Genomic DNA, 26,186 nt, shown 5'->3' with positions numbered 1-26,186 from the left:
TTTCCCTGCTCCTTCTGACTGCCGGCGATATCTCTCCAAATCCTGCCCTTCTTTAACACATCCCCACAGTCCACCTCCTATCCATGATTTGTCACAAACTCTCGCAACCTTTCTAACCTTATACCCATCCGCCCAGCCCCTGCTTCCCCAGCCCCACTAACAGGAGCTCTATGAAACGCTCGCTCCGCCTGCAACAAACTTTCCTACATCCATGCTCTTTTCATTACTAACAAACTTTCCTTCCTCGCTATCACCGAAACCTGGCTCACCCCCTGACATGGCCTCACCAGCTGCATGTTAGAACTCTCCTGTTAGGTTTTTTCTATTTTGCTGGTCACATGACCTTTTTGCCTATTTAATCCTGCTCCGCCCTTCTGGCCATGCTGGACTTCATTGTAATTCTACTCTTAAGCTAGCCAGGTGCTTTGTAACCTTTCTCAGTCAGTTTTGCTAGGTCTTTTGACCTTTATGTTCTATGTTGTGTGTTTGTCTTTTTACTGCTACAATTTCTGCTAGGAGGTGTCCATCTTTCTCCCAGTCCCTAGTTCTTGTAGGGATCCCTCCCTCACATCTATAGGTCTTCGTTCAGACTAGCTGAGGACTTTAGCGGGTCTGATCGCAGGATCAGGTTCCCCGTTACATCGTAGGGATCTAGCTTAGTTCTATTGTAGGGACAGATCTCCTGTCTTTCCTTAGTGCTTGTAGCCTATCATAACAGTAAGTCCAGCCCAAAAAAATATCTCTAAGGAAAGACCTCCAGTTTCCATCATGGTGTCGGTTCAGGATTTGGCTCAACGCCTGCAGGGACTCTCTCTGGAGGTGGCCGAGCTCCAACAACACGTGAGTAGCTGTTCTGGAGCGCATTTTGTGGAGCCAAAGGTACGATTGCCTGATTTATTTTTTGGTGAACAAGATTTTTTTTCCTTTAAAAATGCTTGTTTATTGTATTTTCGTTTGAGACCCAGATCCTCTGGTGATGAATCACAGCGCATAGGGTTCATAATGTCACTTTTGCGCAAAGAACCTCAGGGATGGGCCTTTTCTCTCCAACCTAGTGATCCATGCTTTAGATCAGTGGATAGTTTTTTTTCTGCTTTGGGGTTGTTGTATGATGATCCTGATCGTGTCTCATCAGCTGAGACGGAATTGAGACTTTTGAGACAGGGATCAGGTAATGTGGAAAATTATTGTACTCACTTCCGTCGGTAGTCTGCTCAGGTGGGGTGGAACGATTCAGCTCTGAAAAGTTTGTTTCTTGCTGGGCTAGGTGAAAGGGTTAAGGATCTGCTTATTGCTTATCCTACACCTGGAAACTTGCAGGAGGCAATGCAATTAGCTATACGGGTGGACAGGAGACTGCGGGCAAGGGTTAATGAGAGTAAATCCTTTGCCATGTCAGCTCCTTGTCTTGAGGGGGTCTGTACTGACATTGGAGAGCCGATGGAGATTGGGGCGATGTCACCCCGCTCTCAGGAAAAAGACCGCAGGTTTTCTGAAGGTTTGTGCTTTTATTGCGGAAAATCTGACCATTTCATTAAGAACTGTGTGCTTCGTATGAACAAAGAAAAAAAAAAGGTCAGTCACACCCGTATAGCCTGTTTAAACACTAAGGGGGTATTTCTTTCTGCTACTACTGCAGCTCAGCAAGAATTAATTGAATTTCGGGTATTTGTGGATTGTGGTTCTACTCTGAATGTGATTGATGGGGGATTCTTGGAAAAACTTAAATTAAAACCCAAACCTTTGTCATCCCCTATTGCCGTGGTTTCTGTCGATGGCTCTCCCTTGAAATGTGTTACTCACAAGGTTTATGAATTTCCCCTCACTATTAATGGTATTCACCAAGAAAATTTGGATTTGGTAGTATTAAATAATTTGCCTTCTCCAGTAATTTTGGGGTTACCCTGGTTAAAATTGCACAATCCTGTACTGGATTGGTCTACTAATGAAATTAACCCTCCGTCACATACAATAGGCCTGGCAGGCACATCTCTTTTATTTGGCGGGAGTTTTGAAATGTTTGTATTTCAGAGTTATTAGTTTTATGTTAAGTAAATGTTTTTTTTTTTTGCACCTGATTATGTGTAGTCTCTTTTATTACATCCCTATGAAGGTCACTGATCACTTTTAGAGCACTGAAATTGCAAACATTAGATATTATAGGTATTTTTCTAGCTTGCGCCTGACAGTCACATTGTATGTGAACTCGTTAGAACCGATATTGTATGTGACGGAGGGTTAAGTCCTGGAGCCCTAAGTGTTATGACAAGTGTTGTAACGGGCGCATTGCTGCTGTGGATAAAGGGGAATTACCTGTACCTATTCAGGATTTTTGGAAAGTTTTTTCTGAGGAGGAGTCGCAAATTTTGCCTCCCCATAGAGACTATGATTGTACCATTGAATTTGTCCCTGGAGCGACTCTTCCTAAAAGTCGTTTATTTAATCTTACTATTCCTGAGAGAAAGGCTTTGGAGGAATACATACAGACGAGCTTGGCCGCCGGTCATATCAGACCCTCTAAGTCACCTGTGGCTGTTGGATTTTTTTTTGTTAAAAAAAAGGACGGCGGTTTACGTCCTTGTCTGGACTTTCGCGAGATTAATAAAATTACTGTACGTAATCCCTACCCACTGCCATTGATTCCTGATTTGTTTAACCAGTTAGTGGGGGCCAAGTGGTTCTCTAAAATTGATCTCCGGGGGGCATACAATTTGTTGCGCATGAAGGAGGGGGATGAATGGAAGACTGCTTTTAACACTCCTGTGGGTCATTTTGAGAATCTGGTTATGCCTTTTGGTCTTACCAATGCACCAGCATTTTTTCAGAATCTTATTAATGACATCCTTAGACCTTTGATCGGCAAAAATGTGGTTGTGTATTTGGATGACATTTTAATTTATTCACCTGATCTGGAGTCTCATTGGCGGAGCGTACGTGAGGTATTACAGTTATTAATTGACAATTCGCTTTTTGCTAAGCTAGAAAAATGTGAGTTCGCTGTTCAGAGAATTAGTTTTTTGGGCTACATTATCTCCAGCGAGGGCTTTGAGATGGACCCCGTGAAAGTTCAAGCTGTGCAGGAATGGCCTAGGCCTATTGGTCTGAAATCGATACAGAGGTTTTTGGGTTTCGCCAATTATTACAGAAAATTCATTAAAAATTTTTCTATTATTGTTAAACCACTGACCGATCTCACCAGGAAAGGTGCTAATACGGTTCAGTGGACTACTGAGGCCATTGAAGCGTTTGTGTTTCTAAAGGAGAGGTTCAGCTCTGCCCCCATCCTTATGCAGCCTGATGTGACTAAGCCGTTTTTGGTTGAGGTTGATGCTTCTTCTGTGGGGGTCGGTGCGGTGTTGTCACAGGAAAACAAGGATGGAGTACATCCCTGTGCCTTTTTTTCAAAAAAATTTTCTGAGACTGAACTTAATTACGATATTGGTAATCGGGAATTGCTGGCTATTAAACTCGCATTTGAACACTGGCGTCATCTCTTGGAAGGTGCTGAATTTCCCATTCAGGTTTTCACTGATCATAAAAATCTGATCTATCTTGATGCTGCCAAGCGCTTGAATGCCCGTCAGGCTAGGTGGGCACTTTTTTTTTCGCGGTTTAATTTTTCCGTTACTTACATCCCCGGTACCAAGAATGTTAAAGCTGATGCGTTGTCTCGCAGCTTTTCTCCCATGGTCGGTGCTGAGGAGGAGGAGAGCATTTTACAAGAAGGTGTTGTGATTGCTGCATTGGACTCTGTTTTGGAAGATGAGATTCTTAAAGCACAGGAGAATGCCCCATCTAACACTCCCCATGGGAGGTTGTTTGTGCCTAGGACCTTTAGGAGAGATTTGTTTGTTGAGTGTCATGAGTCTCGGTTGGCAGGTCGTCCAGGAATTTCTGAGACTAAGAGACTTGTGGGTCGCAGTTTTTGGTGGCCTGGATGGCAGAAGGAAGTCATTAAGTGGGTGCGTCGATGTACTGTGTGTGCTAGATCTAAATCTTCTCATACTCCTGCTGCGGGGTTGCTTTGCCCTCTGGAGGTTCCTAGTGCACCTTGGACACATCTGGCTATGGACTTTATTACTGACCTTCCCTCCTCTGAGGGTTTCACGGTCATCTGGGTGGTCGTGGACCGTTTTAGCAAGATGTGTCACTTGGTTCCCTTCATCAAATTGCCCTGCGCTAAGACACTCGCTAAGGCCTTTGTCAAGGAAATTGTCAGACTCCATGGTGTTCCTACTGACATTGTTTCTGATAGGGGACCTCAGTTCGTGGCTCGTTTTTGGCGTGCCTTTTGTGACAGGTTGGGAGTTCATTTGTCGTTTTCATCTGGATATCATCCTGAGTCTAATGGCCAGACAGAAAGGAAGAATCAGGATGTTGAGCAGTTCTTGCGTTGTTTTGTGGCAGACAATCAAGAGGGGTGGTCTGAGTTTCTGCCGCTTGCTGAATTTGCTCTTAACAACCATACATCCTCTTCTGCTGGGTGTTCGCCTTTTTTTTGTTGTTCTGGGAGACATCCGTCTTTTGGGTCATTCTCCAAATTGGTATCGGCTGTGCCGGAGGAGGAGAGTTTTTCCGGTGATTTGGAGAGAGTTTGGACGGTTGTGCGTGGTAATCTTCAGGAGGCTAACAAAAAATCTCTATTGAAAAAAGCTGATGTATCAGATGGAGACGCCACTGCCACTGTTCCTCCGGTGGTGGAGGAAGGGGAATATGAAACTTCCCGCATCCTTAATTCTAGACGGTATAGGGGGAGTTTGCAGTATCTCGTCGCTTGGAAGGGTTTCGGTCCCGAGGATAACTCATGGGTGAGGGCAGATGATGTTTCTGCTTCCAGACTTGTCAGAGCATTTCACAAGAGGTTTCCTGATAAGCCTGGGCCTAGGGGATCCGGAGGATCCTCTTAGAAGAGGGGGTACTGTTAGGACTCTCCTGTTAGGTTTTTTCTATTTTGCTGGTCACATGACCTTTTTGCCTATTTAATCCTGCTCCGCCCTTCTGGCCATGCTGGACTTCATTGTAATTTCTACTCTTAAGCTAGCCAGGTGCTTTGTAACCTTTCTCAGTCAGTTTTGCTAGGTCTTTTGACCTTTATGTTCTATGTTGTGTGTTTGTCTTTTTACTGCTACAATTTCTGCTAGGAGGTGTCCATCTTTCTCCCAGTCCCTAGTTCTTGTAGGGATCCCTCCCTCACATCTATAGGTCTTCGTTCAGACTAGCTGAAGACTTTAGCGGGTCTGATCGCAGGATCAGGTTCCCCGTTACATCGTAGGGATCTAGCTTAGTTCTATTGTAGGGACAGATCTCCTGTCTTTCCTTAGTGCTTGTAGCCTATCATAACAGTGCACTTTAGTACAGTGGATTCCATCTTTCTCACCCCCCCAGCTCCAATGGCAAGCATGGTGGAGGAGTAGGTTTTCTCCTGTCAGACAACTGCTCCTTCACCCATATCCCACTGCCACCCTCCACTATTCTCCCCTCTTTTGAGGTGCACTGTGTGCGCATCTACTCCCCCTCCAACTGGCCGTCATTTACCACCCCCCAGGACCAGCCACCACCTTCTTTGACCACTTCACCACCTGGCTGCTTCATTTCCTTTCCGCTGACATCCCCACTATCATCATGGGTGACTTCAACATCCCTATTGACACTTCCCACTCATCTGTCTCTAAGCTTCTATCCCTCACTTCCTCCTTCAGTCTTGCTCAATGGTCTTCCACCCCCACTCACAAAGATGGCCACACACTGGACCTTATCTTCATCCGCCTCTGATCCCTATCTAACTTCTCTAACTCTCCTCTCTCCCTGTCTGATCACAACCTACTTACATTCTATTCCCTCTCCTCTCCAGGTGCACAAGCCTCACTCCACAAACTTGTACACCCTTGCAGAAATCTCAAACACCTTGACTTACACTCACTCTTTGAATCCCTTCTCCCTCTCACAGGCATAAGTTCATTACACAATGCAGATGCTGCTGCCACTTTACATAACACCACAACAGCTGCAGCTCTCAATTCGTTCGCCCCCCTTCACACATACCACAGCTCGCCCACTCAACAGGCAACCCTGGCACACCAACCTGACTAAAGAACTGCGAAGGGTCTCCAGGGTTGCTGAGCAGAAATGGAAAAGATCCCACTCCAACGAGCACTTCATTGCATTCAAACAGTCCCTCACTTCTTTCATGTCCATACTTACTGCAGTAAAACAAACCTAGTTCTCATCTCTCATATCCTCCCTGTCTCACAACCCTAAACAGCTATTCAACACTTTCAATTCTCTCCTCCACCCCCAGTGCCTCCTCCCTCTCCTCTCATCTCAGCCGAAGACTTTGCCTCATTCTTCTAACAGAAGATTGACACCATCAGACAAAGCTTTTGCCTAAAGTCCCCACAGCCCCTCCTGGTAACTACTGAACCGTCCTCCTTCAAAACCAGCTTATTCACCATTACGGACGATCAAGTTTCCTCTTTACTCTCCAAATCATACCTCACCACCTGCGAATTTGACCCAAGCCCATCCCACCTCATCCCTAACCTTACCGCAGTCTTCATCCCAACCGTAACCCACCTCTTCAACCTGTCACTAACAACTGGTGTCTTCCCTTCATGCTTCAAACATGTCTCAATCACACCCATCCTCAAAAAGCCATCCCTTGACCCATCCTCTCTGACTAGCTATCGCCCCATATCACTGCTCCCTTACACCTCAAAATTACTGGAACAACACGTCCATTCTGAGCTGTCCTCTCACCTCTCCTCCTGCTCCCTCTTTGACCGCTTACAATCTGGCTTCCGACCTCACCACTCCACTGAAACTGCCCTGACTAAAGTCACAAACGACCTATTAACTGCCAAATCCAAGCGACACTACTCTGTCCTCCTCTTCCTGGACCTGCCTATGGCATCAAAGACTTTGCCCTATCTTGGATCTCCTCATATTTAACAGACAGGACATTCAGTGTCTCCCACTCACACACCAACTCCTCATCTCGACCCCTATCTGTCGGTGTCCTTCAAGGTTCAGTCCTAGGACCCCTGCTTTTCTCCATCTACACCTTTGGCCTGGGACAGCTCATAGAGTCCCATGGCATTCAGTATCACCTCTATGCTGATGACACACAGATCTACCTCTCTGGACCCGATATCTCCTCCCTACTAACCAGAATCCCACAATGTCTGTCTGCTATTTCATTCTCTGACAGATTTCTAAAACTTAACATGGATGAAACTGAATTCATCATCTTTCCACCATCTCACTCAATTACCCCTATCTGACCTATCCATCATAGCTAATGGGAATGGCTGCTCACTCTCACCAAGCTCGCTGCCTCTGGGTAAGCCTGGACTCTAATCTATCCTTCAAACCACATATCCAAACCCTTTCCACTTCCTGCCAACTCCAACTCAAAAACATCTCCTGGATCCGCACATTACTTTACCACGAATCTGCAAAAACACTAGTGCATGCCCTCATCATCTCCCGCCTCGACTACTGCAACCTCCTGCTCTGTGGCCTCCCTTCTAACACTCTCACACCCCTCCAATCTATCCTAAACTCTGCTGCCCGACAAATCCACCTGTCCCCCCGCTATTCCCCGACCTCTCTGTAACATCCCTGGCGGCGTGCTTGCATAGTGCTCCACCTCCCACTATGCAAGACCGCAATCTTACCCATCAGTCCAGCCTGATAACCTTGCTCCAGTTCATGCAGTGTGCATGTCTCTTGTCTGATGGCTTAGGGCGGCCCGGTTACTTCCTGATTCTTATAGCTGCTGTGGGCGCGCTCCTAATGCGTCCCCAGCCTATTGCTGTGAGTCACTGGATATTTAAACCCCCTCCACCCAGAAGGAGGTGCCTGAGCAACACCTTCAATCAGTTTGTCTTTCCAACTGAATTGCCAGGTCCTGTCCTGTATCTTGTCTGTTTCTGCCACCCTGGGGGCTGCATACCCAGGCCTGTTATCTCTGACTTCTAGTCTGTTTCCGCCACTCTGGGGGCTGTATACCCAGGCCTGTTATCTGTGACTTCTAGTCTGTTCCCGCCACCCTGGGGGCTGTATACCCAGGCTCGTTCTTGTATCTCGTTGCAGTATCAGTTTCTGTCTGAACTGTCTCCTAGCCTGTTACCTGTTTGTCCATACCTTCCCTTTTCTTGCAGTGTCTGAACCTGCACCTAACTCCTACTCATTGTCTCTGTACTTCTGTTTGTGAGTTTTGTGTCCACTCGCTACTTCATAGCAAGTACCTTGTGAGTATCTGGTTCTGCTTGTCCTGTTTCCCTGCCTCTGTATCTTCCTCCTGTGTTCTAGCCATCTTCCTGTATTTTCCAGTCTGTTCCATGTGAACAGAGCCCTGTCCTCTCTGCCTGCACCTTCAGCCCTGTTCGGCTCTGCTTGCTCACCGTGCCAGCGGTTTCTCTCTGCTCTGACTTGCCCACCGCTCCGGCGGCTTCTCTCTGCTCTGCCTTGCTCACCGCACCAGTGGCTTCTCTCTGCTCTGACTTGCCCACCGCTCCGACGGCTTCTCTCTGCTCAGCCTTGCTCACCGTGCCAGCGGTTTCTCTCTGCTCTGACTTGCCCACCTCTCCGGCGGCTTCTCTCTACTCTGCCTTGCCCACCGCTCCGGAGGTTTCGCTCTGCTCTGCCTACCGCACCTGAGGTTTCGCTCTGCTCTGCCTTGTCCACCGCACCTGCGGTTTCGCTCTGCTCTGCCTTGTCCACCGCACCTGCGATTTCGCTCTGGCTTGTCCACCACTCCGGCGGTTCCGCTCTGCTCTGCCTTGCCCACCGCACCTGCGACTTTCGCTCCGCTCTGCTTGCTCACCGCACCAGCAGTTCCTCTCTGCTCTGTCTTGTCCTCCGCTCTGGTGGTTTCGCTTTTCTCTGCTTGTCTACCGCATCTGCGGCTCTGTACCTGTCTCCCAGTCTGTACTGGACTCTATCCAGCCTGCGCTCCAACCTGCTAGTATCTCCCTGTCTGCACTCCAGCCGTGCTTGCCAGTATCTCCCTGTCTGCACTCCAGCCGTGTTTGCCAGTGCCCACCTGTCTGCATACCAGCCGTGCTTGCCAGCGCCCACCTGTCTGCATTCCAGCCGTGCCTGCCAGTACCCACCTGTCTGTATGCCAGTCTAACCTGCCTGTTTCTACATTCCCCGGGGTGGGCCAACAGCTGTGACCGGGGTCTGACCTGGAGTAGCACCTGGTCCCTCTGCTCGGTTCCTCCTTGGTTCACGGAGTCGACTGAGCTGCCGTTCAACCTTGGTCGGATCGGGTTGATACTTAGTTACGCCCCTCCAGGCACTCCTCGGTTCATGGTACAGTGGGATCACTAATCACGCTCACGCCAGTCAGTCCGGGCGCGAGTGTAACACTCTCCTCTCTGTCAATCCCTTCACTGGCTCCCCATTGCCCAGAGACTCCAGTTCAAAACCCTGACCATGGCATACAAAGCCATGCACAAAATCTCTCCTCCATATATCTGTGACCTAGTCTCCCGATACTTACCTACATGCAACCCCCGATCCTCACAAGACCTCCTTCTCTACTCCCCTCTTATCTCCTCTTCCCACAATCGTATACAAGATTTCTCCCGTGCATCCCCCCTACTCTGGAACTCTACCCCAACACATCAGACTCTCGCCTACCGTGGAAACCTTCAAAAGGAACCTGAAGACCCATCTCTTCCGACAAGCCTACAACCTGCAGTAACCCTCGCTCCATCATACCACTGCACGAACAGCTCTACCCTCACCTACTGTATCATCACCCATCACTTGTAGATTGTAAGCCCTCGCGGGCAGGGTCCTCGTTCCTCCTGTACCAGTCACCGACTTGTATTGTTCAAAATTTATTGTAATTGTTTGTGCTATGTATATCCCTTTCACATGTAAAGTGGCATGGAATTAATGGTGCTATCATAATAAATAATAATAATGTGGTTGTGCTATGGATGTGGTCGTCCTGCGGATGTGGTCGTGCTGCGGATGTGGTCGTGCTGTGGATATGTTCGTGCTGCGGATGTGGTCGTGCTGCGGATGTGGTCGTGCTGCGGATGTGGTCGTGCTGCGGATGTGGTCGTGCTGCGGATGTGGTCGTGCTGCGGATGTGGTCGTGCTACGGGTGAGGTTGTCCTCCGGATGTGGTTGTGCTGCGGATGTGGTCATGCTATGGATGTGGTCGTGCTACAGATAAGGTTGTCCTCCGGATGTGGTTGTCCTACGGATGCGGTCGTGCTGCGGATGAGGACGTGCTACGGATGAGGTTGTCCTCTGGATGTGGTCGTGCTGCGGATGTGGTCGTGCTGCGGATGTGGTCGTGCTGCGGATGTGGTTATCCTGCGGATGTGGTTGTCCTGCGGATGTGGTTGTTCTGCGGTTGAGGTTGTCCTCCGGATGTGGTTGTCCTGCGGATGTGGTCGTGCTACGGATGAGGTTGTCCTCCGGATGTGGTTGTCCTGCGGATGTGGTCGTGCTGCGGATGTGGTTGTGCTGCGGATGTGGTTGTGCTACGGATGAGGTTGTCCTCCAGATGTGGTTGTCCTGCGGATGTGGTCGTGCTGCGGATGTGGTTGTGCTACGGATGAGGTTGTCCTGCGGTTGTGGTCGTGCTGCGGATGTGGTTGTGCTACGGATGAGGTTGTCCTCCGGATGTGGTCGAGCTGCGGATGTGGTTGTGCTGCGGATGTGGTTGTGCTGTGGATGAGGTTGTCCTCCGGATGTGGATGTCCTCCGGATGTGGATATCCTACGAATGTGGATGTCCTGCAGATGTGGTTGTCCTGCAGATGTGGTCGTGCTATGGATGAGGTTGTCCTCCAGATGTGCTTGTCCTGCGGATGTGGTCATGCTGCGGATGTGGTTGTGCTACAGATGAGGTTGTCCTCCGGATGTGGTTGTGCTGTGGATGTGGTTGTGCTATGGATGAGGTTGTCCTCCGGATGTGGTCGTGCTGCGGATGTGGTTGTCCTGCGAATGTGGTTGTGCTACAGATGAGGATGTCCTCCGGATGTGGTTGTGCTGCGGATGTGGTCGTGCTATGGATGAGGTTGTCCTCCGGATGTGGTTGTGCTGTGGATGTGGTTGTGCTGCAGATGTGGTTGTCCGGCGGATGTAGTCGTGCTATGGATGAGGTTGTCCTCCGGATGTGGTCATGCTGAAGATGTGGTTGTCCTGTGGATGTGGTTGTGCTACGGATGAGGTTGTCCTCTGGATGAGGTTGTTCTCCAGATGTGGTCGTCCTGTAGATGTGGTCGTGCTGCGGATGTGGTTGTGCTACGGATGAGGTTGTTCTCTGGATGTGGTCGTCCTGTAGATGTGGTTGTGCTACAGATGAGGTTGTCCTCCGGATGAGGTTGTTCTCCGGATGTGGTTGTCCTGCGGATGTGGTCGTGCTGTGGATGTGGTTGTCCTCCAGATGAGGTTGTCCTTCGGATGTGGTCGTGCTGCGGATGAGGTTTTCCTTCGGATGTGGTTGTCCTCCAGGTGTGGTCGTCCGGCGGATGTAGTCGTGCTATGGATGAGGTTGTCCTCCGGATGTGGTCATGCTGAAGATGTGGTTTTCCTGTGGATGTGGTTGTGCTACGGATGAGGTTGTCCTCTGGATGAGGTTGCTCTCCAGATGTGGTCGTGCTGTAGATGTGGTTGTGCTACGGATGAGGTTGTCCTCCGGATGAGGTTGTTCTCCGGATGTGGTCGTGCTGCGGATGAGGTTTTCCTTCGGATGTGGTTGTCCTCCAGGTGTGGTCGTCCTGTAGATGTGGTTGTGCTACGGATGAGCTTGTCCTCTGGATGAGGTTGTTCTCCGGATGTGGTCGTCCTGTGGATGTGGTCGTGTTGCTGTGACACGTATGTATTTTTTCTTAATACGAGGTATTCAGTTCTGGTGATTTGCGGTAACGGCTGCAGTGATTTGTGGGCACAAAATAACCCCATCCATTTCCCTAGGTTGTGATTCAGCGTCAGGAGGCTGAGGCCTGGAACTGCTCTCTGGGTGGTTGGCACTTTGCTGTTGAGGGGTTAAGGGGCAGAGGGTTCTGTTTCTCCCATGTCTGGTGACTGAGAGGGTCCTACCATTTCTGTACATTAAAGAGAAAAACAGTCCAGGAGATCAGACGTGACTTGAACATGTCATCACCATTCTGATGTAGAAAGCCGGCACAGGAGCGTCCGCCTCCTCCAGGATAAATGCCCGAAACAGACCTGACTCCACAGCAACTGCAGGCGTCACGTGACAACCTGGCACCTACCACGTGACGAGTTTTGGCTTCCTTGGTTGCTATGGTTCCCGGCTGCCATGACATGCCGCGTTGCATTCTGGGCTGCGAACTCTACAGAGACACGGTCTCTTCTGCTGTAGCGACGTCCGGTGTTGCCGGGGAAAATGGAGGACGGAACGGGCGGCGAGTATGAGAAACAAGTGACGGAACTGCGGAAGAGCCTGAGAGACTGGTGAGTGCGGGCGGAGCAGCACTGTGATAGGAGGGCGCCACAGGCCAGCACTGACCGCCGCTGTGTGCCGAGGCATTGTGTCCATCTCTGCTATCCGTACAGCCAGGGGAAACGGCCCCTAGCAACCAATGGAAGGTGGTTGCTAGGGACAACTTCCTAGTTATGGTCTGTGATGTTTATTTAGTGTCCTCCATTATAGTGCGCGGAGTGTCCTGCCATGGAGTCAGTGTCTGCTGATCAGGACCTAGAAACTGGCTCCATTCATTTCTATAAGCCACTATCACATGAAAGTGACAGAATCTGCGATGTGGATGTCGCCAATAGAGGGGTGGCCCACCACTTATTGTCTTACAAAGGGGCTGTGTGTGCTCTAAAAATAATACAAAGCATGTAGTCATCCGCTGTCGGGACCTCGCTGGTCTTCTGGCTGTCAGCTTATGATCGCTGTAGTCACTTAGTGGCCAGAGTGGTGACCAGCACATCGCTGATCGTCTGCAGTGGTCCTGCGCTGGCCACGCCGGAAGAGAACGAGGAGACAAACCACCTTCTTAAGGACTATGGGGCTGATACATCAGTGATCAGCAGAGCAGCACTGCAGCAGCTTCTGGTTTGGTGTGATGGACCAGCAGCCGAATGGGCAGTCTGACTTTGAAGCATCATCTAACCTGTTCCATGACTACTGCAAACACCCAGGACACGTGCATCGTCTGACTGCAGCGGTGGCCAGACGTGCTCACTCCTGTACAGGGCTCAGCTATTCAGGCAGTCCCATTGATAATTAATGTAGGGATGGTGAGCATGTCTGGCCACCGATCCTTTCAGACAAGGTACTGAAGATCATTGGGGGTCCCAGCGATCAGACCCGCCACCGATCAGTAAATATCACCTATCCTAAGGGCAGATGGTAACTTTAGAGATGGGACTAGGTCACTGGTTTTATAAACACATGATGCGTCAGAAGACTGTGACTAATAAATACATGTAATCCAGTATTGCTGTAAACTTTAAAAACGTAAGGTCCTTAGTTTGCGTCTTTCGATCAAAGAGTACAAAAGCCATCCAACCACATCAAGGTGACCTTTTAATGTGAATGATCCCTAACCACTATATGTCCTACCTCTCCAAGTGCCAAACCAGTCTTATGTGAAACTGAAAAGGAAACCAGGTTTATGCTTATGCTGCATAGATAGGAGGCTGCCAAATAGTGATGGGGAGCAACGCTAGCCAGAGGTCATGCATATCAAGGATTACATAGCATAAGTGAATTTATCAGAACTACAGCAAGAAAACCAGTAAATGACTCAGTGTTAATTCCCCCGTACACACTAGACTAACATCAGCCAAATCCATCGATATTGACACTTTCTGCCGACAGTCTAATGTATATGGGGAATCCCGACTGTCCCCCATTAGATGATGTCCGAGGACAGAAGAATCCAGAATGTCAGACTTCTTACTCCTTTTGTTCCCTAACAGATAAGCTTCCCCCGGGGTTGTCTGACAGTGGCCCTCTCATAGAGACCCCAGGAATGCTTGGCCAGCTCAGTGATGCTGTGTATGCGAGAGGTGGCTGCTGGCCAGAATTTAACTAAAGTGTATGGCGTACGAACGCATCAGAATTAGGGTCTCTGCCTCTACTTTATGCTGTTCTCAGATTAGGTAGTATAATTCTGGGGACAGATTCCCTTTAATACTGGTATACTACCTATGTAATTACAGAATGGCATGTGACATGTCGACTGGGCATTATAGCACAGCCGCTGCGCCTGTCAGAGGTTACCCCTACATTTCTGCAGACAAAGTAACTTTTTATCCCTTGCACACTATATTAGTAGATGAAGGAGAGGAGGAAGGTTGATAATTATGGAGTTCAGCAGATCTATTCTGTTCAGCGCACACTGGTCAGAAGACTGGCGTCCGGTGGTGAATGACATTTTGTTGTGTGTGCGGTGGAATTAGTATAGAATACAGTAACCCTCATTGCTGATCATGTGACGGTGAGGCGCCCACCATGAGCACAGCTGCCAGGACTATGCCCAGGATAGCCCTATAGGTGGCCTTACACCTTATACAGCTGTCTCCTGAACACTCCTTTGGCCCACAGGTGTTACACCTCACCACGTATATACATGCTGTCTGCTTCCAACGGGGAGGGAGGAGTAGGCTGCACCCAGACATCTCTGGTGGGGAGATCAAAGGGTCAGGAATGATGAAATCCAATAGCCCGATCCATCTGCTGTCTGGGTCACAACGTTCCCTTACACATTAAATGGTCAGTCGCACTAATATTGGAAGCTTTGGCAGACATATTTACTTTGTACCACCCCCTTAAAGGAGTTGTCCAGAATTTTTATTTTTTAAACTGGTCAAAGTGGTGAGTGTGATAAAATAACAAAACAGACTCCAGTCCTGCTGTGATTATCCTGCAGTGATGACATGCCGACAGTGCGAACATGAACGCTGCCAGCAATCACTGTTCTTAGCAGTGATGCCTCCAGTGACTGGCAGTTAACCAAGACTAGTCAGACCTGCAAAGCAGAATTGCTTGAGTGGGCAATTGTATTAATAAATCTAGGACAGCTCCATTAATTTTGGTGAAAGCCGTTCTGGTGATGTGGCACGGCCTGTCCCCGTCATCATTTACCAGGCGCTGCTCTGTATTATTAGTAATAGCAACTGTGCCCGGTGTGGTAGATTACTACAGTCGTGTCTTATTCAACGGAAGAGATCTGTGATACCGGGCACAGCCGCTACTAGAAGTACCGAGCCTGGTACACAGGACTGGTGAAGGCTCATTGCCAACCTAAACAGCTGACTGGCCAGGCTGCCGAGATTCCATAGAAAGATCTTTGTGTTGTAGAGCCACTGGGTCTGTCTGTCAGTCCTGTTTAGTCCTCTATTGTGGCAGCGATATTATTGGGTACAGAAAAGCTGTCGCTCAGGGGCAGATGGGCAGAGGAGGCTTCCCGGTCCAGGGATACGGCAAACCCCCTGGCTAAGCGCCCACACTTCCATAGTGTAGCACCAGTATTGTATCTAGCTTGGATATATGGCGAAACAGTAAGAACAGCTATGTGCGCCCAACATCTGCTTCATGCAGACAATCCCTCCAAGTTTTCCAAAAGGAAGATGCTTCAGAACACATCAACATTTTTTTGTCTTTTTTTGAGGGAGGGTGGTCTAGTCGTTTTCTAAATGCACATTTGTTGTATTTGGCTGCTGGAGGGTTTTTTTCAGTTTTTTTTCTGTTTTTAATTGTTTTGGAGGATTTTTTTGTTTGTTTTTTTTTTTTTTTGCGTGTTTTTCCAAAGTTTTGGGGTTCTGTATTGTACTGGCACTTTTCAGTCCTGTTTTTTTTTTTGCTCCATTCAACAGTAAAGAAACCTCTAGCACTTTCTGAAGCACAAACTTTGGGAGAACGCTCAAAAAGATAATCTGCGTCTTCCAGACTTTTCTTGAACCTTGCCGTTGACTTCTATTATGAAGTATAGAGCGTCTTCAGAGTGCAAAACGCCTGACGAATAGGAAAGCTCACTTTTTTAACTGTTTGGCATCTTTGGAAACCTGAAGAGGTTAAAAGACTCCTTAAAGGGAGCAGCCAACCCAACCAACCCAGTAGCATTCACCTATGTGTATGATTAAACTCCCTGTATAACGTAATTCAGTTATATAAATGCTTTGAAAAAGCATTTATAATATCCCCGTTTCCTATGCTAATGAGGGTTTTGACTAGTCAATGGGGCATTAGTTCCCCAGACTAGTCAGCCCTCTTTCCATGTTATCAGGCCCCCAGGCATATCTCTCGCATGCGCGTTGCTCATTCCGGCAGGGTCACTGCGTCTCAGAAGCCAGGTGTACGCTTCCCGGCTTCAGAGACGCTCTGCGCATGACTGAAAGCCATCTTCTAAACTTCCGGACATGCGCAGTGCGTCTCTGAAGCAGGGAAGCGTTCACCTGGCTTCAGAGACGCAGTGACGCTGCCGGAATGAGCTGCGTACATGCATGAGATTTGCATGAGCGGCAATGACGCCGCTCGTGCAAATTATGATAACATGGAAAAAGGGCCGACTAATCTGGGGCAACTAACGCCGACACAAGTAGTCAAAGCCCTCATTAGCATAGGGAAAGCGGAGATTGTAAATGCTTTTTTATACCTTGTATTCATATTCAGTCAATAACGTTATACAGGGCTGGTTCGGCAGGGAATTTGCTCATACATAGGTGAATGCTGCTGGGTTGGAGGGCATGGGGGTCTTGAAAGGTTCCCTTTGAGGTTATGTGTATACAATTTTTGGAGCAGGAACTGCGAAGAAAGTCTTCATATTCTCTTCCAAATCTCAAAAAGACTCAGTGTGCACATAGCCAGAGACTGAACATATGCACAGCAGGGTATTTTCCATAGAAATGCGTATGTTCATTCTTGTGAGTATTTAGGTAGCACTTTTTCAGGCGGGTTTTGGAGCAGAATCGATCTGAAAAAGACTGATGACTTTTTAGTGAGTTTTTGATGCTGCAAATTTTGACTGTGCAACAAAAAAATCAGCATCTTACAGATCCAACAAAGTGGAACAAAGTGTTTTTTTTTTTGCTTTTTTTTAACGCTGCGTAAAGTGACCTGTGGAGCGTTCTTGAAATCTGCAACATGTCAATTTCTCTTGCGATACACTGAATGAATGTATTTTCCCCATAGACTTGCATTAGATGCAGAAAATCTGCTAGTAACAAACACATGTAACACAGGGTACTCATCGTGGGATTGTACCCTCTGCGTTCGCACAATTAGCATTTGGTAAGTTTTTGATGTTGCAGATTTTCTGCATTTATTAAATTAGGTTACTTGCATTTTTTCATTGCTTTTTTTTATGTTTAATTTTTTGTCTCTTTTTGGAACATCATGTTTTAAACTGAGTCGTATAAACCGAAAATCATGGCAATTTATAAGGACCATAGTCCCAAATTACTTTGTGAACTCCCAACTAGCTATAGCCTACAAAAAGATGGAGTAGATATTCCCTAAATTATGAGTCACAGAACGATATGAATCGTGCTCAAAACTTGGATAATGCTTATCAAAATATATTATATCACAAAGAATAATTAAAATCCGTGTCAATGAACACTATAAGGTAGACACATAGATAGTAATAGTAAGGTAGACATAATAGTAGTAATATAAAATAGTAGGTCATGGGTGAGGACACAAAGGAGAACAGAATCACAAAAGGACAATGTTAATCCACGATATATGGGCATACATATAGCTAAAATGTGAATAAAATAGTTTTATGTGCAGATTTGTTTTTGCTTGGGATGCCTATTTGGATTACTGGTTACATATACACACATGGTCAAAATTGTTGATACCCCTCGTTTAATGAAAGAAAACCCCCAATGGTCACAGAAATAACTTGAATCCGACAAAAAGTAATAATAAATTAAAAATCTATGAAAATGAACAAATGATAGGCAGACATTCCTTTTCAACCCTGCTTTCACAGAATTTAAAAAAAATGAAACTCATGAAAAAGGCCTGGACAGAAATGATGGTACTCTTAGCTTAATATTTTGTTGAAGAACCTTTTGAGGCAATCACTGCAATCAAACGATTCCTGTACCTGTAAATGAGACTTCTGCACCACTCGACGGGTATATTGGCTCACACCTCATGAGCAAACTGCTCCAGTTGTCTCGTGTTTGAAGGTTGCCTTTTCCAGACGGCATGTTTCCGCTCTTTCCAAAGATGCTCCATAGGATTTAGGTAAGGGCTCATAGAAGGCCACTTCAGAATAGTCCAATGTTTTCCTCTTAGCCATTCTTGGGTGTTTTTAGCTGTGTTTTGGGTCATTATCCTGTTGCAAGACCCATGACCTGCAACTGAGACCAAGCTTTCTGACACTGGGCAGCACATTTCTCTCTAGAATCCCTTGATAGTCTTGAGATTTCATTGTACCCTGCACAGATTCAAGACACCCTGTGCCAGATGCAGCAAAGCAGCCCCAGAACATAACAGAGCCTCCTCCATGTTTCACAGTAGGGACAGTGTTCTTTTCTTGATATGCTTCATTTTTCCATCTGTGAACATAGAGCTGATGTGCCTTGTCAAAAACTTCCATATTTGTCTCATCTGTCCATAGGACATTCTCCCAGAAGCTTTGTGGCTTGTCAACATGTAGTTTGGCAAATTCCAGTCTGGCTTTTTTATGATTTTTTTTTCAAACAATGGTGTTCTCCTTGGTAGTCTCCCATGAAGTCCACTTTGGATCAAACAACGACGGATGGTGGGATCTGACACTGATGTTCTTGAGCTTGAAGTTCACCTTTACTCTCCTTAGAAGTTTTCCTAGGCTTTTTGTTACCATTCGTATTATCCGTCGCGGCCAGGAGTCCAGGAAGGTTGGCTACAGTCCCATGGATCTTAAATTTCTGAATAATATGTGCAACTGTAGTCACAGGAACATCAAGCTGCTTGGAGATGGGCTTATAACCTTTACCTTTAACCTGCTTGTCTATAATTTTCTTTCTAATCTCCTGAGACAACTCTTTCCTTTGCTTCCTCTGGTCCATGTTGAGTGAGGTACACACCATGTCATCAAACAGCACAGTGAGTATCTGTAGCCCTATATACAGGCCCACTGACTGATTACAAGATTGTAGACACCTATGATGCTAATTAGTGGACACAACTTGATTTAACATGTCCCTTTTGTCACATTATTTTCAGGGGTACCATCATTTCTGTCCAGGCCTATTTCATAAGTTTAATTTTTTTAAAAATTCTGTGGAAGCAGGGTTGAAAAGCAATGTCTGACTTTCATTTGTTCATTTTCATAGATTTTTAATTTATTATTACTTTTGTCTGATTCAAGTTATTTCTGTGACCATTGTGGTTTTTTTTTCATTAAACGAGGGGTAACAACAATTTTGACCATGTGTGTATATGTCACTAGTAACCCAAATAGGCATCCCAAGCAAAAACAAGTCTGCACATAAAACTATTTTATTGACATTTTGGGGTTTTGAAACTTGCACCGCAGGTCGGTTTACGTTGAGTAAAAAAGAAGCACAGTGGGCAGGAGATTTCTATAAATACCATCCACTTTGCTGGAACAATACGACGCTGCATTGTTGATGCATCAAACATATGCGGTGTCAAAAAACGCACCAAAAACTCATCTTGGGCAAATGGTCTTAGCTAGTGTTGAGCGAGTATGTTCTATTAACACTTTCGCCGAGTATGCTCGGGCCGAGCTCCGAGTATTTACAGCTGCTCGGTGATATGGTTGAATCGCTCCCGTGTGCATGATTTGCAACTGTTTAACAGCTTTATTACATGGGAGGAATGTCTATTTCTTACACATTCCTCACATGTATTAAAACTGTCAAACAGTCGCAAATCATGAGCATGTGGGCGATTCAACCATATCACCGAGCAGCTGTAAATACTCGGAGCTCGGCCCGAGCATACTCGGACAGAACATACTCGCTCAACCCTAGTCTTAGCGCTCATGCTGACCTCCATGGATCTTAGTCTGATCATGGACCGCAATGCACAGACCGGAGCATGACCGCTTATATATTTCTCATATATTTCCATGAGACTGTCGTGCTCGGTTTGGGAGAGCCGCGACCAGTCCGTGATCAGACCGAGATCCACGGACGTCTGCATGAGAGCTAAGGCTGCAGTGTCGGGTATCATTATCCTGCACATGCCTGCCACATCTCTATGTAATACTGTATGTAGAGAGTAAGGCTATGTTCACACATCTTGTTTTTTTTTCAGCGTTTTTTTCAGCGTTTTTTTTTTTTTTTTATGCAAATTTTCAGCTGCGTTTTACAGTACCAACAAAGTCTATGAGATTGCAGAAATCTCATGCACACAGCCTGTTTTTTTTTTTGTTCAGGATTTTGTGCTTTGCGTGTTTTTTTTGAAAAATAGAGCATGTCACTTCTGAAAAAAACGCACCAAAAAACAAGCAAAAAGGCAAGAAAAATTCCCAACAAACCTCCTGGCAAGAGATCAGGTTTTGCTGCAGAAAAAAACACACAGAAAAAACACAGTATGTGAACATGGCCTAAAGGAAGAGCAGGCAATGATGGACCAGCCGCACCCATAATGTATCATCTGTGAAGGTTGTCATCCAATATGTCCTGTCTCTTATACTACATATAAATAAATAATACTGCCTGGAAGCTATGCTGCTTTACTATTCATTCATTGAAACTACATATTCCGTGCACTATTCTTTTTTTTTCTCTTTTTTTAAAGATCGGAATCTCCTTTAACTTAGAAGTGATATTGCTTGTGTAGTGGAGTGATTGCAGGGATGAAATGAAGTTATATTGCTGGTGTCTAGAGGGGCTTTTGAACCACCCATACACTGAGGCCCGGCTGCGATTGCACCTCTGCCCCCCATAGACATGCAGCACTGGTGTTTTATGCACTGTAATTTATATATAGTCTTCTAATAAGTTGGGTAATGCAGGATACACAGATGTAAATGGATTCTCCTAGACTCTCTTGTTTTATACTGATAGTAGGAAAATACACTACTTAAAAAGTAACCGTCATGTTATTTTTTCTTTATTTCATAAATCCTTAGTATGCATGAAAATAAACTTTGTAAATCTTATCAGAGAAATCTGCTTCTTTCTCCTACTGGACTTCATGGGTAAAATCTGTATTCGATGTAGACAGATTTTCCCATTAGGAGATGACTGTTGGTGCTCATATTATTTTATGGAGAGGGAGGAGCTCGGGGCGGAAATAGAGGTCCGACTGCTAGTTCCATAGAACTTTATAAGCACCAACTACTGATCTCCTATTTCAGTAATGGGAAAGTCTATATTAGCTGAAGACCAATTTTACTTGTGAACTGAGAATGAAAGATCAGTCCAGGAGGAGAAAGAAACTGATTTCTCTTATAAAATACTTTACAATGTTTCTTATTTCCATGTGTAGTATTGATTTATAAGATGAAATTGAATCCATTCACGACATATGACGTAAACTTACATAAGTCGTGACGCTGCCTTTGATGCGGGTTCGCAAGCCGAGCCTGCATCTTTCCCCACACATAACGGCTGATTTAATCAGCCATCATGTGCCTCTAACAGCTGTGGGTGGAGTGGAGCTCTTCCCACGGCTGTTAATCTGTCGTTCCACGCTCCCACTGTCGCGTCAATGGGTTGTCATGGCTGCTGGGGGTCTACAGAAGCACAAGCGATCGGATGATCGCAGCTGCAAGTTCCCTAAGGGGACTATTAAATCCAGTAAAAAGTGAAAAAAAAAAATATAAAAAACCCCACAAAAGTTCAATCACCCCCCTTTTGCCCCATTAAAAATAAATTCAAAAATATAGCGCATCCCGTTGAAAACAAGCCCTCACCCGGCCAAAATGATGGAAAACTAAAAAAGTTATGGCTGTTGGAGGAAGGGAAGGGAAAAACGGAAATGAAAAAATGGAAAAAATCCAGGGGTGAAGGGGTTAAACTAACATTTACTCATTTAAGGGAAGGGGACATAAAGAGGATTGTTAAATGATAATATTCTAAGACACCTTTTATTCCGAGACTTAATCAATAAAGTGTTAATTCTGTTTTGTGACTTTTTTTTATTTGTTTTGCAGTGAAATAAAAAGACTGGAACTGGAAAAAAAGATGTCTGAATATAGCTTATCCAATACATACATGTGAGTATGCTTCACGTGTACGCTCTAACCCCATAGAGCAGTACGTGTATGTCATTGAATGCCTTGTCTAAACCTGTCAGTCATGCTGTACATATGTGTCATGGGAATCTGCGCGAGGCGATGAATGCCTGAATCAGCAAAACCTCCTTTCCCCACCTTTTTAGGAACCTCTCACTAGTTTTTTGCTACCCCATCTGAGAGCACCATGAAGTAGGGGCAGAAACCCTGATTCCAGCAATGTATTACTTACTGGGCTGCTTGCTGCATCTTTGATAAAATGACTGTTTTCTCTGCGGCAGTTCTCTGAATGCTGAGCTCTGTGTAACCCTGCCCCCATCAGTGATTGGCAGATTTCTGTGTACAGTGTGCATAGGCAGAAAGCTGCCAATCAGTGATGGAGGTGGGGTTATACAGAGCTTATGAATATGGAGGACTTGATGGCAGCAGGTTTAATAGTCCTCTAATGATAATCTCCTGCAGATAACATGGTGATTTCATCAAAACTAAAGCAAGCAGCCCAGTAAGTGACACATCGCTGGAATCTTTAAAGAAGTTGTCCACTACTTTATGTGAAACCCCCCCCCAATGTATCCCCCCGGGGCCCAGAAGTGCTTTTGTAAATACATTGCGGTGCCTTTTCTGCCTTGAGCAGCGCTATCGCTGGCCGCTCAGAGGCATCACGTGACCCCGCACTGATGTCACGTCAAGTGAGGCGTGACTTTAGTGACGCGCTCCCCGCGGTGGATGCTGGGTTGTGGGCGGGGTTTCCCCGCACATCACTCCCAGCATCCACCACATGTTTTCCCAGTGAATGAGGAGAGGGAGGGCGCGCGGTGGATGCCGGGTGTGAAGCGCGGTGGATGCAGGGTGTGACGCGCGGGGTAACCCTGCCCACTGCCCAGCAGCCACCTGTGGAACACGGAAGAGGGACCCTCAGCTGCAGCCTGGACTTGTCGTGACCTCAGCGGATGTCAGAGCCGGCTGCCACCGGGGGTCACGTGATGTCTGTGAGCGGCCAGTGATAGCGCCACTCACAGGCAGAAAAGGCACCACAAGGTATTTAGAGAAACACTTATGGGCCCTGGGAGATACATTGGGGGATCATATAAAGTAGTGGACAACCCCTTTAAATTATGCTGCTCTCAAATTTAGTGCCAGAAACCTGGCGACAGATTTCCTTTAATCACTTAGGTGCCTTGGTGAATACAATGCGGCATCTAAGATGTTAATTTTCTGTCAAGCAATAAATGCTTCAAGTAAAAAAACAAAAAGGTTAAAGTGAAATGAAATTCAATAATTAAAAAAAAATTAAAAAGTATCCCCCTTCTTCCAAAATTATTTTGAAATATTTTAGGGAAATAAACAATTCTTAATGATGCAATGATAATAGTAGAGTGTAGATACTTATTATTTATACTGGTACATGGCAAAAAAACCCTACACATTTGCTATATTTTTGCTGTTATAAATATCAGCAAATGAATTGTATGTAAACCAAATGTTACCAATGAAAATTATTTCCCATCCCACAAAATACCAGCCCACGTCTATAGATTAATTTTTTTTAAATTATTTATTGTGCATTAGCCCTTAAAGGGAATCTGTCAGCAAGATTTCACCCCCAAACTATTTATGCATGCATATAGCTACGTATTTCAAAGACAAGTCCAGCAATATCATTACATGGCCAGTCCATTCCTCTGTTACTGAGAAATCAGCATTTGCATTCATATGCATATGAGGTTGAACATCTGTTTGTAGATCTGATGCCTCTGTCACTCCAGCTCTACTTCCTGCCCAGCGTGGCCACCTCTTTGACTGACAGCCTCTGTGCTGTTGGACTTCAGGCAAATAAGCCATTGGTCAAACAGGAGGGACTAGGTGAGCAGAGAATAGAGCTGGAGTGACAGAGGCTCTAACATAGTTCTTTAAAGCGGACCTATCAGCTCCACACACATTATGGTATATTACAGTAAGGAGACTGTAGATATAAATAAACATGAAATAAATTACCTTTGGAAGAATTACTTGCGTTATGAAATAAGAGAATCACAGTTATGGGAGCGGCCATCTTGGGATTGGCAGCTCAGCGTGCTGTGCTCTGAGACACGCCCCCTGACCCTGGTTGCTAGGCAGCGCCTCTGCTCAGCAGCAGCGTAGTGACCCTAAGAGCTCATTTATCAAATGGTTGTTATAAAAAGGGGGACAATCTATATAAAGAGGTCTCCTGTCTATATATATATATATATATATATATATATATATATATATATATATATATATATATATATATATACGCTGTGTGTAGAGCCAGAGACAAGGCTGACCACAGCATGTATCACCAATATATGATAATAAAAATCCACATTTACATCTTGTGGCTAAAAATGGAGTAAGTTGAATAATAGAGTTGAAGCAGCGCTCAGTGGAAATAAGTGAAAAAGGCTTGATCCATCCAGATCAGATGGGGGGAATAAAGTCTATCTGTATCACTTATTTTCAGTGAAGTGCTGCTTCCATTCTATTTTTTCCTAATTTGAAGGTTTTTGGCTGGCTACTGATATTTTTCCATATATCTCTCTATATCTATAGCAAAAAAACGGCAGGCAGCACTCCAAAAGTTCTTTGAAAAAATATGGACTTTATTAGCCCGGTGTGGTGACATTTCAATTGCGGACAACCGAAACGTCGCCATGCTGGGCTAATAAAATCCATATTTTTTCAAAGAACTTTTGGAGTGCTGCCTGACGTTTTTTTGCTGTACTGTCTATACTTATGGATATCTATTTGGGGGCCTTGCACCTGATATTTTGAAGATATGGTACTGTTCCAATTTTGACTCTCTCTATATCTATAGATTTATATAGAAAAAAAACAAAGACAAAAGCTAAATACACTAATACCTAAAAGTAAATGGATAAATCTCACAGTGGATAGAAATAATGATAAATAATAAAGGGTATTTAGTTAACATAAATTTTGATCAAACTAATGTAAAAGCCACCCCGCCACATCACGGCAACCCTTATGGGACAGTCCTAACTCTAATATTAAAACCTTACCATTTGTCAGGTTAACAGCAGCTCAGATTAGAGACCAGGTCAATACTACACAGAGTTCTAGCAGCAGACACATCTCTTCAACAACTGTTAAGAGGAGACTTTGTGCAGGAGGCCTTCATGGTAAAATAGCTGCTAGGAAACCACTGCTAAGGACAGGCAACAAGCAGAAGAGACTTATTTGGGCTAAAGAACACAAGGAATGGACATTAGACAAGTGGAAATCTGTGCTTTGGTCTGATGAGTCCAAATTTGAGATCTTTGGTTCCAACCACCGTGTCTTTGTGCGACGCAGAAAAGGTAAACGGATGGACTCTACATACCTGGTTCCCATCGTGAAGCATGGAGGAGGAGGTGTGATGGTGTGGAGGTGCTTTGCTGGTGACACTGTTGGGGATTTATTCAAAATTGAAGGCATACTGAACCAGCATGGCTACCACAACATTTTGCAGCGGCATGCTATTCCATCCGGTTTGCGTTTAGTTGGACCATCATTTATTTTTCAACAGGACAATGACCCCAGACACACCTCCAGGCTGTGTAAGGGCTATTTGACCAAGAAGGAGAGTGATGGAGTGCTACGCCAGATGACTTGGCTTCCACAGTCATCAGACCTGAACCCAATCGAGATGGTTTGGGGTGAGCTGGACCGCAGAGTGAAGGCAAAAGGGCCAACAAGTGCTAAGCATCTCTGGGAACTCCTTCAAGATTGTTGGAAGACCATTTCCGGTGACTACCTCTTGAAGCTCATCAAGAGAATGCCAAGAGTGTGCAAAGCAGTCATCAAAGCAAAAGGTGGCTACTTTGAAGAACCTAGAATATAAGACATATTTGAAGTTGTTTCACACTTTTTTGTTAAGTATATAATTCCACATTTGTTAATTCATAGTTCTGATGCCTTCAGTGTGAATGTACAATTTTCATAGTCATGAAAATCCAGAAAAATCTTTAAATGAGAAGGTGTGTCCAGACTTTTGGTCTGTACTGTA

At 45.7% G+C, this 26,186-nt stretch overlaps 1 protein-coding gene across 3 annotated transcripts in view; it reads left to right on the top strand.

Annotated features, from left to right (window-relative positions):
• KIZ (kizuna centrosomal protein) overlaps nt 1–26,186 on the top strand; it is a 194,446-nt gene that overhangs the window by 4,545 nt on the left and 163,715 nt on the right. Inside the window, exons 1-2 of one of the 3 annotated variants that reach the window (XM_073672452.1) lie at nt 12,262–12,449; nt 22,076–22,138. In XM_073672452.1, coding sequence (XP_073528553.1) covers nt 12,382–12,449; nt 22,076–22,138 — 131 coding nt within the window. In that variant the 5' untranslated portion in view covers nt 12,262–12,381. Of the gene's footprint in view, nt 1–12,261; nt 12,450–22,075; nt 22,139–26,186 lie in introns of those variants that run through there. The other 2 variants (XM_073672454.1, XM_073672453.1) reach the window with 2 other exon arrangements.

The sequence above is a fragment of the Phyllobates terribilis genome, unplaced genomic scaffold (assembly GCF_046119375.1).
Source record: "Phyllobates terribilis strain yellow unplaced genomic scaffold, ASM4611937v1 Scaffold_3__8_contigs__length_932513732, whole genome shotgun sequence".
NCBI lineage: Eukaryota > Metazoa > Chordata > Amphibia > Anura > Dendrobatidae > Phyllobates > Phyllobates terribilis.
Note: the sequence above shows the minus strand (reverse complement) of the source record. Positions and strands in the feature narration are given on the sequence as shown.